The sequence below is a fragment of the Monodon monoceros genome, unplaced genomic scaffold (genome assembly GCF_005190385.1).
Source record: "Monodon monoceros isolate NGI ecotype Baffin Bay Population unplaced genomic scaffold, NGI_Narwhal_1 Super_Scaffold_16, whole genome shotgun sequence".
In the NCBI taxonomy this organism is placed as follows: Eukaryota; Metazoa; Chordata; class Mammalia; order Artiodactyla; family Monodontidae; genus Monodon; species Monodon monoceros.
The window spans coordinates 92,100,112-92,116,647 of NW_021703772.1; the positions used below are offsets into that span (position 1 = coordinate 92,100,112).

At 36.6% G+C, this 16,536-nt stretch overlaps 1 protein-coding gene across 2 annotated transcripts in view; it reads right to left on the reverse strand.

The window, feature by feature from the left end:
- THSD7B (thrombospondin type 1 domain containing 7B) overlaps window positions 1–16,536 on the reverse strand; it is a 975,661-nt gene that overhangs the window by 566,729 nt on the left and 392,396 nt on the right. For both annotated transcript variants that reach the window (XM_029224675.1, XM_029224674.1), the window contains one exon: window positions 14,736–15,546. In XM_029224675.1, coding sequence (XP_029080508.1) covers window positions 14,736–15,546 — 811 coding nt within the window. The remainder of the gene's footprint in view (window positions 1–14,735; window positions 15,547–16,536) is intronic.

Below are 16,536 nucleotides of genomic sequence, written 5' to 3' on the forward strand. Positions count from 1 at the left end.
TCTCTCTCTCTCTCTCTCTCTCTCTCTCTCTCTCTCTCTCTCTCTCTCTTTTCTTCTTGTTCTCCCTTTTATTCTGAACGGAGTGGATGAAAGGCTCTTGGTGCTGCAGCCAGGAGTCAGGGCTATGCCACTGAGGTGGGAGAGCCAACTTCAGGACACTGGTCCACAAGCGACCTCACAGCTCCACATAATATCAAACAGCGAAAATCTCCCAGAGATCTCCTTCTCAACACCAGCACCCAGCTTCACTCAACGACCAGCAAGCTACAGTGCTGGACACCCTATGCCAAACAACCAGCAAGACAGGAACACAACCCCACCCATTAGCAGAGAGGCTGCCTAAAATCATAATAAGTCCACAGACACCCCAAAACACACCACCAGACGTGGACCTGCCGACTAGAGACAAGATCCAGCCTCATCCACCAGGGGACACAGGCACTAGTCCCCTCCACCAGGAAGCCTACACAACCCACTGAAACAACCTTAGCCACTGGGGACAGACATCAAAAACAAAGGGAACTACGAACCTGCAGCGTGCAAAAAGGAGACCCCAAACACAGTAAGATAAGCAAAATGAGAAGAAAGAAAAACACACAGCAGATGAAGGAGCAAGATAAAAACCCACCAGACCTAACAAATGAAGAGGAAATAGGCAGTCTACCTGAAAAAGAATTCAGAAAAATGATAGTAAAGATCCAAAATCTTGGAAAAAGAATGGACAAAATGCAAGAAACATTTAACAAGGACCTAGAAGAACTAAAGATGAAACAAGCAAAAATGAACAACACAATAAATGAAATTAAAAATACTCTAGATGGGATCAATAGCAGAATAACTGAGGCAGAAGAACGGATAAGTGACCGGGAAGATAAAATAGTGGAAATGACTACTGCAGAGCAGAATAAAGAAAAAAGAATGAAAAGAACTGAGGACAGTCTCAGAGACCTCTGGGACAACATTAAACACAGCAACATTCGAAGTATAGGGGATCCAGAAGAAGAAGAGAAAAGGAAAGGGACTGAGAAAATATTTGAAGAGATTATAGTTGAAAACTTCCCTAATATGGGAAAGGAAATATTAATCAAGTCCAGGAAGCACAGAGAGTCACATACAGGATAAATCCAAGGAGAAATATGCCAAGACACATATTAATCAAACTGTCAAAAATTAAATACGAAGAAAACATATTAAAAGCAGCAAGGGAAAAACAACAAATAACACACAAGGGAATCCCCATAAGCTTCACAGCTGACCTTTCAGCAGAAACTCTGCAAGCCAGAAGGGAGTGGCAGGACATATTTAACGTGATGAAGGAGAAGAACCTGCAACCAAGATTACTCTACCCAGCAAGGAACTCACTCAGATTTGATGGAGAAATTAAAACCTTTACAGACAAGCAAAAGCTGAGAGAGTTCAGCACCACCAAACCAGCTTTACAACAAATACTAAAGGAACTTTTCTAGGCAAGAAACACAAGAGAAGGAAAAGACCTACAATAACAAACCCAAAACAATTAAGAAAATGGGAAAAAGAACATACATATTGATAATTACCTTAAATGTAAATGGACTAAATGCTCCCACCAAAAGACACAGATTGGCTGAATGGATATAAAAATAAGACCCATATATATGCTGCCTAAAAGAGACCCACTTCAGAACTAGAGACACATACAGACTGAAAGTAAGGGGATGGAAAACGATATTTCATGCAAATGGAAACCAAAAGAAAGCTGGAGTAGCAGTTCTCATATCAGACAAAATAGACTTTAAAATAAAGACTATTAGAGGAGACAAAGAAGGACACTACATAATGATCAAGGGATCCATACAAGAAGAAGATATAACAATTGTAAATATTTATGCACCCAACATAGGAGCACCTCAATACATAAGGCAAATACTAACAGCCATAAAAGGGGAAATCGACAGTAACACATTCATAGTAGGGGACTTTAACACCCCGTTTTCACCCATGGACAGATCATCCAAAATGAAAATAAATAAGGAAACACAAACTTTAAATGATACATTAAACAAGATGGACTTAATTGATATTTGTAGGACATTCCATCCAAGAACAGCAGAATACACATTTTTCTGAAGTGTTCATGGAACATTCTCCAGAATAGATCATATCTTGGGTCATAAATCAAGCCTTGCTAAATTTAAGAAAATTGAAATTGTATCAAGTATCTTTTCCAACCACAACGCTATGAGACTAGATATCAATTACAGGAAAAGATCTGTAAAGAATACAAACACATGGAGGCTAAACAATACACTACTTAATAATGAAGTGATCACTGAGGAAATCAAAAAGGAAATAAAAAAATACCTAGAAACAAATGACAATGGAGACACGATGACCCAAAACCTATAGGATGCAGCAAAAGCAGTTCTAAGTGGGAAGTTTATAGCAATACAATCCTACCTTAAGAAACAGAAAACACCTCGAATAAACAACCTAAACTTGCACCTAAAGCAATTAGAGAAAGATGAAGAAAAAAAACCCAAAGTTAGCAGAAGGAAAGAAATCATAAAAATCAGATCAGAAATAAATGAAAAAGAAATGGAGGAAACAATAGCAAAGATCAATAAAACTAAAAGCTGGTTCTTTGAGAAGATAAAAAAAATAGATAAACCATTAGCCAGACTCATCAAGAAAAAAAGGGAGAAGACTCAAATCAATAGAATTAGAAATGAAAAAGGAGAAGTAACAATTGACACTGCAGAAATACAAAATATCATGAGAGATTACTACAAGCAACTCTATGCCAATAAAATGGACAACCTGGAAGAAACTGACAAATTCTTAGAAATGCACAACCTGCCAAGACTGAATCAGGAAGAAATAGAAAATATGAACAGACCAATCACAAGCACTGAAATTGAAACTGTGATTAAAAATCTTCCAACAAACAAAAGCCCAGGACCAGATGGCTTCACAGGCGAATTCTATCAAACATTTAGAGAAGAGCTAACACCTATCCTTCTCAAACTCTTCCAAAATATACCAGAGGGAGGAACACTCCCAAATTCATTCTACGAGGCCACCATCACCTTGAAACCAAAACCAGACAAGGATGTCACAAAGAAAGAAAACCAAGGCCAATAACACTGATGAACATAGATGCAAAAATCCTCAACAAAATACTAGCAAACCGAATCCAACAGCACATTAAAAGGATCATACACCATGATCAAGTGGTGTTTATTCCAGGAATGCAAGGATTCTTCAATATAGGCAAATCAATCAATGTGATACACCATATTAACAAATTGAAGAAGAAAAACCATATGATCATCTCAAAAGATGCAGAGAAAGCTTTTGACAAAATTCAACACCCATTTATGATAAAAACCCTGAAGAAAGTAGGCACAGAGGAAACTTTCCTCAACATAATAAAGGCCATATATGAGAAACCCACAGCCAACATCGTCCTCAATGGTGAAAAACTGAAACCATTTCCACTAAGATCAGGAACAAGACAAGGTTGCCCACTCTCACCACTCTTATTCAACATAGTTTTGGAAGTTCTCGCCACAGCAATCAGAGAAGAAAAGGAAATAAAAGGAATCCAAATCAGAAAAGAAGAAGTAAAGCTGTCACTGTTTGCAGATGACATGATACTATACATAGAGAATCCTAAAGATGCTACCAGAAAACTACTAGAGCTAATCAATGAATTTGGTAAAGTAGGATACAAAATTAATGCACAGAAATCTCTGGCATTCCCATACACTAATGATGAAAAATGTGAAAGTGAAATCAAGAAAACACTCCCATTTACCACTGCAACAAAAAGAATAAAATATCTAGGAATAAATCTACCAAAAAAGGCAAAAGACCTGTATGCAGAAAGTTATAAGACACTGATGAAAGAAATTAAAGATGATACAAATAGATGGAGAGATATACCATGTTCTTGGATTGGAAGAATCAACATTGTGAAAATGACTCTACTACCAAAGTAGTCTACAGATTCAATGCAATCCCTATCAAACTACCACTGGCATTTTCCACAGAACTAGAACAAAAAATTTCACAATTTGTATGGAAACACAAAAGATCCTGAATAGCCAAAGCAATCTTGAGAACGAAAAATGGAGCTGGAGGAATCAGGCTCCCTGACTTCAGACTATACTACAAAACTACAGTAATCAAGACAGTATGGTACTGGCACAAACATAGAAAGATAGATCAATGGAACAGGATAGAAAGCTCAGAGATAAACTCACGCACATATGGTCACCTTATCTTTGATAAAGGAGGCAGGAATGTACAGTGGAGAAAGGACAGCCTCTTCAATAAGTGGTGCTGGGAAAACTGGACAGCTACATGTAAAAGAATGAAATTAGATCACTCCCTAACACCATACACAAAAATAAGCTCAAGATGGCTTAAAGACCTAAATATAAGGCCAGAAACAATCAAACTCTTAGAGGAAAACATATGCAGAAACTCTATGACATAAATCACAGCAAGGTCCTTTTTGACCCACCTCCTAGAGAAATGGAAATAAAAACAAAAGTAAACAAATTGGACCTAATGAAACTTCAAAGCTTTTGCACAACAAAGGAAACCATAAGTAAGACCAAAAGACAACGTTCAGAATGAGAAAAAATATTTGCAAATGAAGCAACTGACAAAGGATTAATCTCCAAAATTTATAAGCAGATCATGCAACTCAATAAGAAAAAAACAAACAACCCAATCCAAAAATGGGCAGAAGATCTATATAGACATTTCTCCAAAGAAGATATACAGACTGCCAACAAACACATGAAAGAATGCTCAACATCATTAATCATTAGAGAAATGCAAATCAAAACTACAATGAGATATCATCTCACACCAGTCAGAATGGCCATCATCAAAAAATCTACAAACAATAAATGCTGGAGAGGGTGTGGAGAAAAGGGAACACTCTTGCACTGCTGGTGGGAATGTGAATTTTTACAGCCACTATGGAGAACAGTATGGAGGTTCCTTAAAAAGCTACCAATAGAACTACCATAGGACCCAGCAATCCCACTACTGGGCATATACCCTGAGAAAACCCATAATTCAAAAAGAGTCATGTACCAAAATGTTCATTGCAGCTCTATTTACAATAGTCCGGAGAAGGAAACAACCTAAGTGTCCATCATGGGATGAATGGATAAAGAAGATGTGGCACATATATACAATGGAGTATTACTCAGCCATAAAAAGAAAAGAAATTGAGCTATTTGTAATGAGGTGGATGTAGCTAGAGTCTGTCATACAGAGTGAAGGAAGTCAGAAAGAGAAAGACAAATACCGTATGCTAACACATATATATGGAATTTAAGGGAAAAAAAGTCATGAAGAACCTAGGGGTAAGACAGGAATAAAGACACAGACCTACTAGAGAACGGACTTGAGGATGTGGGGAGGGGGAAGGGTAAGCTGGGACAAAGCGAGAGAGTGGCATGGACATATATACACTACCAAACGTAAGGTAGATAGCTAGTGGGAAGCAGCCGCATAGCACAGGTAGATCAGCTCGGTGGTTTGTGATCAGGTAGAGCGGTGGGATAGGGAGGGTGGGAGGGAGGGAGACGCAAGAGGGAAGAGATATGGCAACATATGTATATATATAACTGATTCACTTTGTTATATAGCAGAAACTAACACACCATTGTAAGGCAATTATACTCCAATAAAATGTTAAAAAAAAAAAAAAAGACTTTCTGAAACAAAAACTGAGGGTATTTGTCACCAAGAGACCTGCCTTGCAAGAAATTTTAAAAGAAGTTCTTCAGAGAAAAGAAAATAATATCGCTCATGATGACATATTTAAGATCATTTAAAAATAAAAATGGAGTAACTATTGTTCAGGCATCCAAAATGGATCCAGGTGGCTATTACGGATATGGTTTCAGACATGTTCCTGCATCACTGAGAATCTGAATTTTCTGAAGTGTATCAAACTCAAGGACACCACCCACTATTTTCAAAACAACATCTGCTAGCAGCTGCCAGCTGCAACCTTATGGTCTCAAAGTCTCCCCCTGTAAAATATGCAACCATTTTTGGACCCCAAATAATCCTTGCTTATCAAGCACCCTTAGTTCTTGACAGCTCCAATCCTAATTCTTGACAAACAACTATGTAAGTTTATGGTTTTACCTCCATTTTCCATTTACTCCATTCAAGTACTTCTTGAATATTTGTCTCCCGGGCTATGGCTTGAATAAAACTCTCTTCTGTTCCTTATTATAGATTGTTTACTGATTATTTGTGTTGACACTCAGAAACTTGGATCTACATAAAGAAGGACTGTTTGAAAAGGAATACATGAAGGTAAAATAAAATATTTTATTTTTCTTATTCATAATTAATAGATAATTTGTTCAAAATTATAATAACAATGTATTTGGTTGTTATAGGTTATGGGTAAGTGAAATTAATGACAACAGTGTCTTAAGGGATGGGAAAAAGGGATGGGGAATACTCTTATTTATGAGGTACTTGCACTATGTGTGACGTGGTATAGTGTTATCTGAAAGTCACTTGGATTAGTTGTAAATTTACATTGCAGACTCTAGGGCGACCACTGAGAACGGTAAAAAAAAAAAAACATAACTGTTATGCTAAAAGAGGAGAGAAATGGCATAATATGAAATGATCAATTAAAATTAGAGAAATGGAAAAACAGAGGAAATAAAAAAGTGGAACAAAGAACAAGGGCAGTGAACAAAAAAATAATAAATATGATAGATATTAATCCAAATACAGCAATAATCATTTTAAATGTCAATGATATAAATATAGCAATTAAAGGACTGAGACTGTCAGACTGTCAGGGTGGATAAATAAACACAATCCAACTGTTATCTATAAGAAACTTACTTTAAGTATAAAGATGCAGACAGATTAAATGCAAAGGCACAGAGAAAAATACATCATATTATCAGTAATCAAAGGACCCTGTAATAGTTATATTAATTCCAGACAAAGCAGATGTAAGAGCAAGGAAAATTATCAGGAATAAAGACAGGCATTACATAACCATAAAAGGGTCAGTTCTCCAGGAAGACACAGCAATCCTTGATATGCATGCACCTATCAATACTGCATCAAAATATGTGAGGCAAAAACTGATAGAACTGCAAAAAAAGAATAGATGAATCTGCTATTATAGTTGGAGACTTCAACACCCCTCTATCAGTAATGGACATATACAGTAGGCAGAAAGTCAGTAAGAACATAGTTGAACTGAACAGCACCACCAATCAACTGAATATCATTGACATTTATAGAATACTTCATCCAACAATGGCAGAATACACATTCTTCTCAAAATTATACAGAACATTCACCAAGACAGACCACATTTCTGGGCTGTAAAACACACCTTAACAAACCTAAAAGAATAGAAATTATACAAAATATGCTCTCAAGACACAATGGAATTACAAATCAAAAACAGAAAGATGGCTGGGGAACCCCCAAATACTAGAGGATTAAATAGAACATTTCTAAATAATACATAGGCAAAGAAGAAATCTCAAGAGAAATTAAACACTTTGAATTAAATCAGAATGAAAATGTAACTTATTAAAATTTGTGGGATTCAGTAAAAGCAGTGCTTAGAGGGAAGTTTATGGCACTGAATTCACAAATTCGAAAAGAAGAATTATCTAAAATCAGTAACCTAAACTTCCACCATAGAATACTAGAAGAAGATCAAATTAAATCCAAAGTAAGCCCAATGAAAATAATGAAAATTAGACTTGAAAGCAATAACATTAGAAACAGAAAATCAATAGAGAAAATAACTGAAACCAAAAGCTGGTTCTTTGAAAAGTTCAATAAAATCGATAAACCTTTAGACAGGTTAACTAAGGAAAAGGAGGGATGGGGGAGAAGGAGGAGAGAGAGAGAGAGTGGGAGAGAGAAAAAGATATATATAGATATAGGTATAGATATAGATATATATAGAGAGAGAGATAGAGGGAGAGAGGGAGAAAACAAAGCACTAATATCAGTAATGAAAGAGAAGTCATCACTACCACTAATGATCCCCATGGACCCCAAAGATAATAAAATAATATTATAAACAAGCCTATACCCACAAATTTGTTAACTTAGATGAATGGACCAAGTCCTTAAAAGACACAATCTCCTAAAACTCACCCAAGAAGAAATCTATAATCTGAATAGATCCATTATCTATTAAAGACATTTAATCAATAATTAATAACCTACCAAAGCAGAAAACATCAGGCCCAGATGGGTTTCATTCTACCAAAAATTCAAGGAAAAAATAATATCAATTCTTGACAATTTATCTCTAAAAATCAAAGCAGAGGACATATTTCCCAACTCATTATATGAGGCCAGCATTATCCTAACACTAAACCTAGACAAAGACTTTATGAAAAAAGAAGACTGAGTCCAATATCTCTCATGAATATGTATGCAAAAATTCTCAAGAAACTATTAGCAAATAATATCCCACAGTATACTTGGCTATACATATCATATAGCCAAGTATAATTTATTCCAGGTACGCAAAGAGGGTTCAACATTTGACAATCAATTAATGTAATCTATCCTATTAACAGACTAAGTAAAAAAAAAATATAATACCTATATATGCAGAAAAAGCACTTGACAAAAACCAACACCTATGATGATAAAAATTCTCAGCAAACTGGGAATAGAGGAGGACTTCTTCAACTTGATAAAGAATATCTACAAAAACCTACAGTTAGCATCATACTTAATGGTGAGAAACCAGATGCTGTCCTGCTAAGATCAGGAGTAAGGCAAGAATGTTCCTTCTCACTACTCCTACTGGACAGCATACTGGAAGTCCTAGAAAATGCAATAAGGCAAGAAAAGGAAATAAAAGGTGTACTTACTGGAAAGGAAGATATAAAACTGCCTTTTTTGCAAATTATACGCTTGTCAACATAGATAATTCCAAAGAATCAACAAGAGCAATAATAACCGAAAAGAAAAAAAAACCCTCCTGAAACAAATAAGAAATTATAACAAGGTTATAGGATACAAGGTTAATATACAAAACTCAACTGCTTTCTTGTATAACAACAATGAATAATTAGAATTTGAAAATAAAAACACAATACATTTATATTAGCACCAATAATATGTAAAATCCTTAAGTGTCAGTCTAACAAAATATATACAAGACCAATATGAGAAAAAGTACAAAACTCTGATGAAAGAAATCAAAGAAGTTTTAAATATATGGAGAAATATTCCATGTACCTGAATAGAAAGACTCAATATCATCAAGATGTTAGTTCTTCCCAAATTGTTTATACATTATAAGCATTTCCAGTCAAAATCCTGGCAAATTATTCTATAAATATCCACAAACTGATTCTAAAGTTTATATAGAAAGGCAAAAGCTCCAGAAGACTCAAGACAATATTAAATACAAAGAAATTCAGAGGACTGACACTACTCAACTTCAAGACTTACTATAAAGCTTCAGTATTTAAGACAGTATGTTATTGGCAAAGAATAGATAAATAGAAGAACGGAATAAAGATACAGGGCCCAGAAGTAGATCCACACAAATACAGTCAACTGATGTTCAACAAAGAAGCAAAGGCGATTCGATATAGAAAAGATAGTCTTTTTAACAAACAGTGCTAGAACAAATGGACATTCACATGTAGAAAAACGAATCCAGACACAGACCACAAGATTTTCACAAAAATTAACTCAAAATGGATCACAGACCTAAATGTAAAATGCAAAACTAAAACTTCTGGAAGATAACATAGGAGAAAATCTACTTGACCTTGGGTCTGGTAATGTTTTTTCCGATATAACACCAAAGAATGATCCATGGAAGAAATATTGACAAATTGGAATTCATTAAGATAAAAAACTCCTTCTTTTTTTTTTAACATCTATATTAGAGTATAATTGCTTTACAATGGTGTGTTAGTTTCTGCTTTATAACAAAGTAAATCAGGTACACATATACATATGTCCCCATATCTCTTCCCTCCTGCACCTCCCTCCCTCCCACCCGCCCTATCCCACCCCTGTAGGTGGTCACAAAGCACCGAGCTGAACTCCCTGTGCTATGCGGCTGCTTCCCACTAGCTATCTATTTTACATTTGGTAGTGTATATATGTCCATGCCACTCTCTCGCTTTGTCCCAGCTTACCCTTCCCCCTCCACGTATCCTCAAGTCCATTCTCTAGTAGGACTGCATCTTTATTCCTGTCTTGCCCCTAGGTTCTTCTGACCATTTTTTTTCTATTTTTACATTCCATATATATGTGCTAGCACACGGTATTTATCTCTTTCTGACTTACTTGACTCTGCATGACAGTCTCTAGGTCCATCCACCTCACTACAAATAACTCAGTTTCGTTTCTTTTTCTGGCTGAGTAATATCCCATTATATATATGTGCCACATCTTCTTCATCCATTCATCTGTTGATGGACACTTAGGTTGCTTCCATGTCCTGGCTATTGTAAATAGAGCTGCAATGAACATCGTGGTACATGACTCTTTCTGAATTATGGGTTTTCTCAGGGTATATGCCCAGTAGTGGGATTGCTGGGTCGTATGGTAGTTCTATTTTTAGTTTTTTAAGGAACCTCCATACTATTCTCCATAGTGGCTGTAAAAATTCACATTCCCACCAACAGTGCAAGAGGGTCCCCTTTTCTCCACACCCTCTCCAGCATTTATTGTTTGTAGATTTTTTGATGATGGCCATTCTGACTGGTGTGAGATGATATCTCATTGTAGTTTTGATTTGCATTTTTCTAATGATTAATGATGTTGAGCATTCTTTCATATGTTTGTTGGCAATCTGTATATCTTCTTTGGAGAAATGTCTATTTAGGTCTTCTGCCCATTTCTGGATTGGGTTGTTTGTTTTTTTGATAGTGGGCTGCATGAGTTGCCTGTATGTTTTGGAAATTAATCCTTTGCCAGTTGCTTCATTTGAAAATATTTTCTCCCATTCTAAGGGTTGTCTTTTTGTCTTGTTTAGGGTTTCCTTTGCTGTGCAAAAGCTTTGAAGTTTTATTAGGTCCCACTTGTTTACTTTTGTTTTTATTTCCATTTCTCTAGGAGGTGGGTCAAAAAGGATCTTGCTGTGATTGATGTCATAGAGTGTTCTGCCTATGTTTTCCTCTAAGAGTTTGACGGTGTCTGGCCTTACATTTAGGTGTTTAATCCACTTTGAGTTTATTTTTGTGTATGGTGTTAGGGAGTGTTCTAATTTCATTCTTTTACATGTAGCTGTCCAGTTTTCCCAGCACCACTTATTGAAAAGGCTGTCTTTCCCCCACTGTATATTGTTTCCTCCTTTATCAAAGATAAGGTGACCACAGGTGCGTGGGTTTATCTCTGGGATTTCTATCCTGTTCCATTGATCTATATTTCTGTTTTTGTGCCAGTACCATACTGTCTTGATGACTGTAGCTTTGTAGTATAGTCTGAGGTCAGGGAGCCTGATTCCTCCAGCTCCGTTTTTCGTTCTCAAGATTGCTTTGGCTATTCGGGGTCTTTTGTGTTTCCATATAAACTGTGAAATTTTTTGTTCTAGTTCTGTGGAAAATGCCAGTGGTAGTTTGATAGGGATTGCACTGAATCTGTAGATTGCTTTGGGTAGTAGAGTCATTTTCACAATGTTGATTCTTCCAATCCAAGAACATGGTATATCTCTCCATCTGTTTGTATCATCTTTAATTTCTTTCACCAGTGTCTTATAATTTTCTGCAGACAGGTCTTTTGTCTCGTTAGGTAGGTTTATTCCTAGATATTTTATTCTTTTTGTTGCAATGGTAAATGGGAGTGTTTTCTTAATTTCACTTTCAGATTTTTCATCATTAGTGTATGGGAATGCAAGAGATTTCTGTGCATTAATTTTGTATCCTGCTACCTCACCAAATTCATTGATTAGCTCTAGTAGTTAAAAAACTACTTCTCTGTGAAAGACACTGTTAAGAGATGAAAAGACAGGTTATAGACTAGAAGAAAATATTTTTGAAATACATATCTGATTAAGGACTGGTATCCAAAATATATAAAGAACTCTAAATTCAATAATAAAAAAATTTTTTAAAATAGACAAAAGATCTGAACAGACACCCCACCAAGGAAGAGAAAGATGGAAAATAAGCATATGAAAAGATGCTAAACAACATATGTTATTAAGGAACTGCAAATTAAAACAAGGTACTACTACACACCTATTAAAATAGCTAAAATCCAAAACACTGATAACACCAAATGTTGGCCAGGGGGTGAAGCAAAAGGAATTCCCATGATAAAGCCACTTTGAAGAGACTTTGGAATTTCTTACAAAAGTGAACACAAATTTATCATAATATCCAGGAATAGTGCCCACTGGTATTTAGGCAAATCAGTTGAAAATTACGTTCACATAAAATCTGCACCTGAATGTTTACAGCATCTTTATTTATAACTGCCGAAACTTGGAAGTGACAGTAAAATGATCATTGGTTTCCAGGGGTTTGGGGAGAGGAAAGTTGGGATCAGTAGAGGCAGTACAAGAGATTCTTAGGGCAGTGAAACTATTGTGTATGATATAGTACAGGTGGATACATGCCATTATAAATTTGTCCAAAGCCACTGAAGGTACAACACAAAATATGAACTCTACTGTAAACTATGGGCTACAGTAATGTATCAGTATTGGCTCATCCATTGTATCCAATGTATTACACAACTTGTACTAATGCAAGATGTGTGTATGAAACTGTGTATGTGTGGAGAGGGAGTGATGAGGAGATACATGGGAGCTCTAGATCTGCTGTTCAATTTTTCTGTAAACCTAAAATCACTCTAAAAAGTAAAGTCTATTAATTTGTTGATAAAAAATAGAACATGGTAAAGAAAACAAGTAAACTATAGACTGAAAACATTCTGTGTAATATCCAATACAGGATATTACGAAACAATGTTTGTACAGAATCACACATATGTGTTCAAACAATAATCACCCAGTCATCTGCTTAATCTTTTTGGCTTCACAGAGGCAGTCAATGAAAGGCAGAAAATCACTCTTCAATGGACTTGCCAAGTTACATCACATAAATCAGAAAGAAGCATCAAAGATAAAATATGCTCATTTGTAAAGTCGAATGGGGAAAAAAAAAACAAAAAAAACAATCATCACATTACTTTGCTCTGAAATAGCAGAGGTAGTCTTTGAGCCAGCTGTGGATCCTAAGAAAACAGTAACTGATGCTAATGATCAATTCTAGCAATGAGTATTTCATTGTTTGGTAATTCCAGTACTACTGAAAGGCATCTTAATTTGGAAGAAATTTGGTAATATATCAGTGATTTCATTTAAGACCTTTCAGGAGAAAAGTAAACAGATACCACTTTTAACATATTTCTATGATTTACATCAAGATAAGACCATGTAAAGTAAAACAATTACAAATAATTTTGAAGCCTAAACTATTGGGGGTTTTTTTGCGGTACATGGGCCTCTCACTGTTGTGGCCTCTCCTGCTGCGGAGCACAGGCTCCGGACGCGCAGGCTCAGCAGCCATGGCTCATGGGCCCAGCCGCTCTGCGGCATGTGGGATCCTCCCGGACCGGGGCACCAACCCGTGTCCCCTGCATCGGCAGGCGGACTCTCAACCAGTGCGCCACCAGGGAAGCCCTAAACTATAGTTTTTAAAAGTTTTAGTCCATTCCCTCTATAGGTTTGTAATTCTAATTATTGCTGTGCAAGTTAATATTTTTAATCAAATCAATGCCAAAGAAAACATTCTTGGATTAACTTATTGGTATTATCACTACTATAAAATATCTACAATTCAGATGTAAAAGAACCTGCTTAATCATTGAAACAAAATAAACAAACCAAAAACAATTTTAAAAAACGTAAACATGAAGAACAATAAATATTTACATAATTTATATCCCAAATTTGAGAGTGAACTTGAATTTTTATCATTATAATAAATCGTTTAGTCTTTTATTACTGTAGTAACAAAAGACCAATTTTTTTATGGAAGGAAAGATTCTTTAAATTCTATAGTGCTTTACAATTTTCAAAAATTTTACACATATGGTTTCATACAATCCCATAATAACCCCGTTTTCCCCCTACCCCTATATTGCCCCTACCCCTTCCTTCTCCCCCACTGGTAACCACTAGTTTGCCTTCCATATGTAGGTGTCTGCTTCTTTTTTGTTTTATTCACTAGTTTGTTGTATTTTTTACATTCCATATATAAGTGCTACCATATGGTATTTATTTTTGTCTGACTTATCTCATTTAGCATAATGCCCTCTGAATCCATCCACATTGCTACAAATGGCAGAATTTCATTCTTTTTTATGGCTGAGCTATATTCCATTATATATATACATACCACACCTTCTTTATCAATTAATTTGTTGATGGATAGTTATGGCACAAGATCTATTTTTTTAAGTGACATACTGATAGAATAGATATGTGACAATAGATGACTTATCCTATATGGTTGCACTACTACACTAATTACACCAGAGTTCAGAGCACTGCTGGCCTAGACTCTAAAATACTTATACTTGAAATTGAAAACTTCTCAAATGAGACTTTTAAAAGCTCAAATCGCAAACCTGATTAAAATTTTCCTGTTGTAGAAAATCATAAAGAAATCTTATAAAATTACACCGTAAAATATTTAAGTGAATCAAAGATATAAACACTGAAGGCCTCCTACCTTAATGTAGCATTTTTTCCGTCACTTCTTGTACACCAAACCTGGCGGGTTTGGTAACCTATCTCTATGTCGCAGGACTTGGAATGGTGATGTGCCTTGTAACTTTGATGTCTAAAGGTGACCAGCTCCTTCGAATCAGAGCTAAAATCCAGAATGGTTCTTCCACTTAGGTTAAGTTCTTTGAGAAGGGGCAGTCGGCATTTACTCCACGGTCCAACTTTAAGGCTAAACATATATTCCTCTGCCCCAAGAGGACAGGAAATGGGAGCATCACAGGCTCTTGACTCAGTCAGGTTGGGACACTGCAACCCTCCATAGAGAGGGGGGGCAATGGCTGAGCGAGTTCTATGCTGTAACTGCTTCCCACATCCCTTGCTACACCTGGACCACTGTGAGAACTCAGAGACCACACAATCCCGCGGGCAAGGGATGAGACAAGCTTGTTCCGTGGGGGGCTGAGGGGCAAAGTGTTCACATATCTCATTCACAGCCACGGTTCTGTTCAGCTTCTGAACACAACGCACCGTCCGGTGCTGCAGCCCATGCTGGGCTGTCACGCACTCTGTAGCCCGAGGTCTGGCTTGCCCCAGGGCGGGAGGAACAAGCACACAGTGGTGCCAATCAGAAACCTCCCACTGGAAGAGGTTTCTGTGCCAGTCACAGACTCGGAAGCAGCTTCTTTCCTTCGGAGGCCTATTGTTCTCATCACAGTTAGACAGGTGGCTCGTCCACCCTTCAAAATGGAAACACCAAAGAGCACGACTCTGGAATCCTCCTGGCCCACAGTCTCCTGTACACCTTCCCCAGGGGCCTGTAGGCAGAAAGACAAGGGTGTCAGTTACTCCAAGATTCCACACCACCATCCACACAAAAACGGGTCAATCTGCACACCTCCTGACACAACCAGTGTGAAATTATGAATTATGATGAAAAATATAATTGAGTGGCTAAAAATGTGGATTCTACATCAGTTGGCCCTTCTTGAAATCCCCAATCCGTCTCTTACAGCAGTATCAACTTGGATGAATTACTTCAACTTTCTAAGCCTTAGTTTCCTACATAAGGGAGAAGATAATAAAAGCACTGACTTATAAAGATGTTCTGAGGATCAGTGACATAATGTGATGGGAAGTAGACAATACACATTTAATAAATGATTGGTCTCGTTATAATTATTATGTCCCAAAGCCTATATACCTAACTCAATATTAATACTTTCTCGTTAGGCAGAGTTTCATCTAAAAGAAAAGCCCTAAATCCAGGATTTTAATAAACTAGGATTTTTCATGTTTCCAATCCTTCAGCTCACACCTTAAGTAGCTCAGAAGAGAAATACATTTTTAAAAATAGCTTGCAAAGCATCCTAAATATATTTTCATTTTCTAAATAGCTCTCCTCAGCTCTGGTTTTTGCTTGCAGAGTGAATTGCGTGAAAAAGAAAAATCTGATACAGAGGGGCGGGGTGTGGGGAGAAGGTAAGTTAATAAAAGAAGCAGCAGTACTGAACTGTCTCTGGAAATTCTGCCCCAACAATCCTTGAAATATACCTGTTGGGTAAAGCTTCCAATGTTAGCTTGTAATATGCCAAATCTTTTCATTAATGAATTAGTTTTGTGAGAGGGTTCAAAAGATGGACATATGAAAGAGCTACCCACTGATTTATTTATTTATTTTTTGCATCTAATCTATAGACATACCAGCTGGCCTCATCAAGAAGGTTGAGCATCCATCTTTCCACGAGGACAGCAAGTAATCCCATTTTGTGTCAATGGAAAAAAAAAAAGTTTCCTCCCTTTTGCTT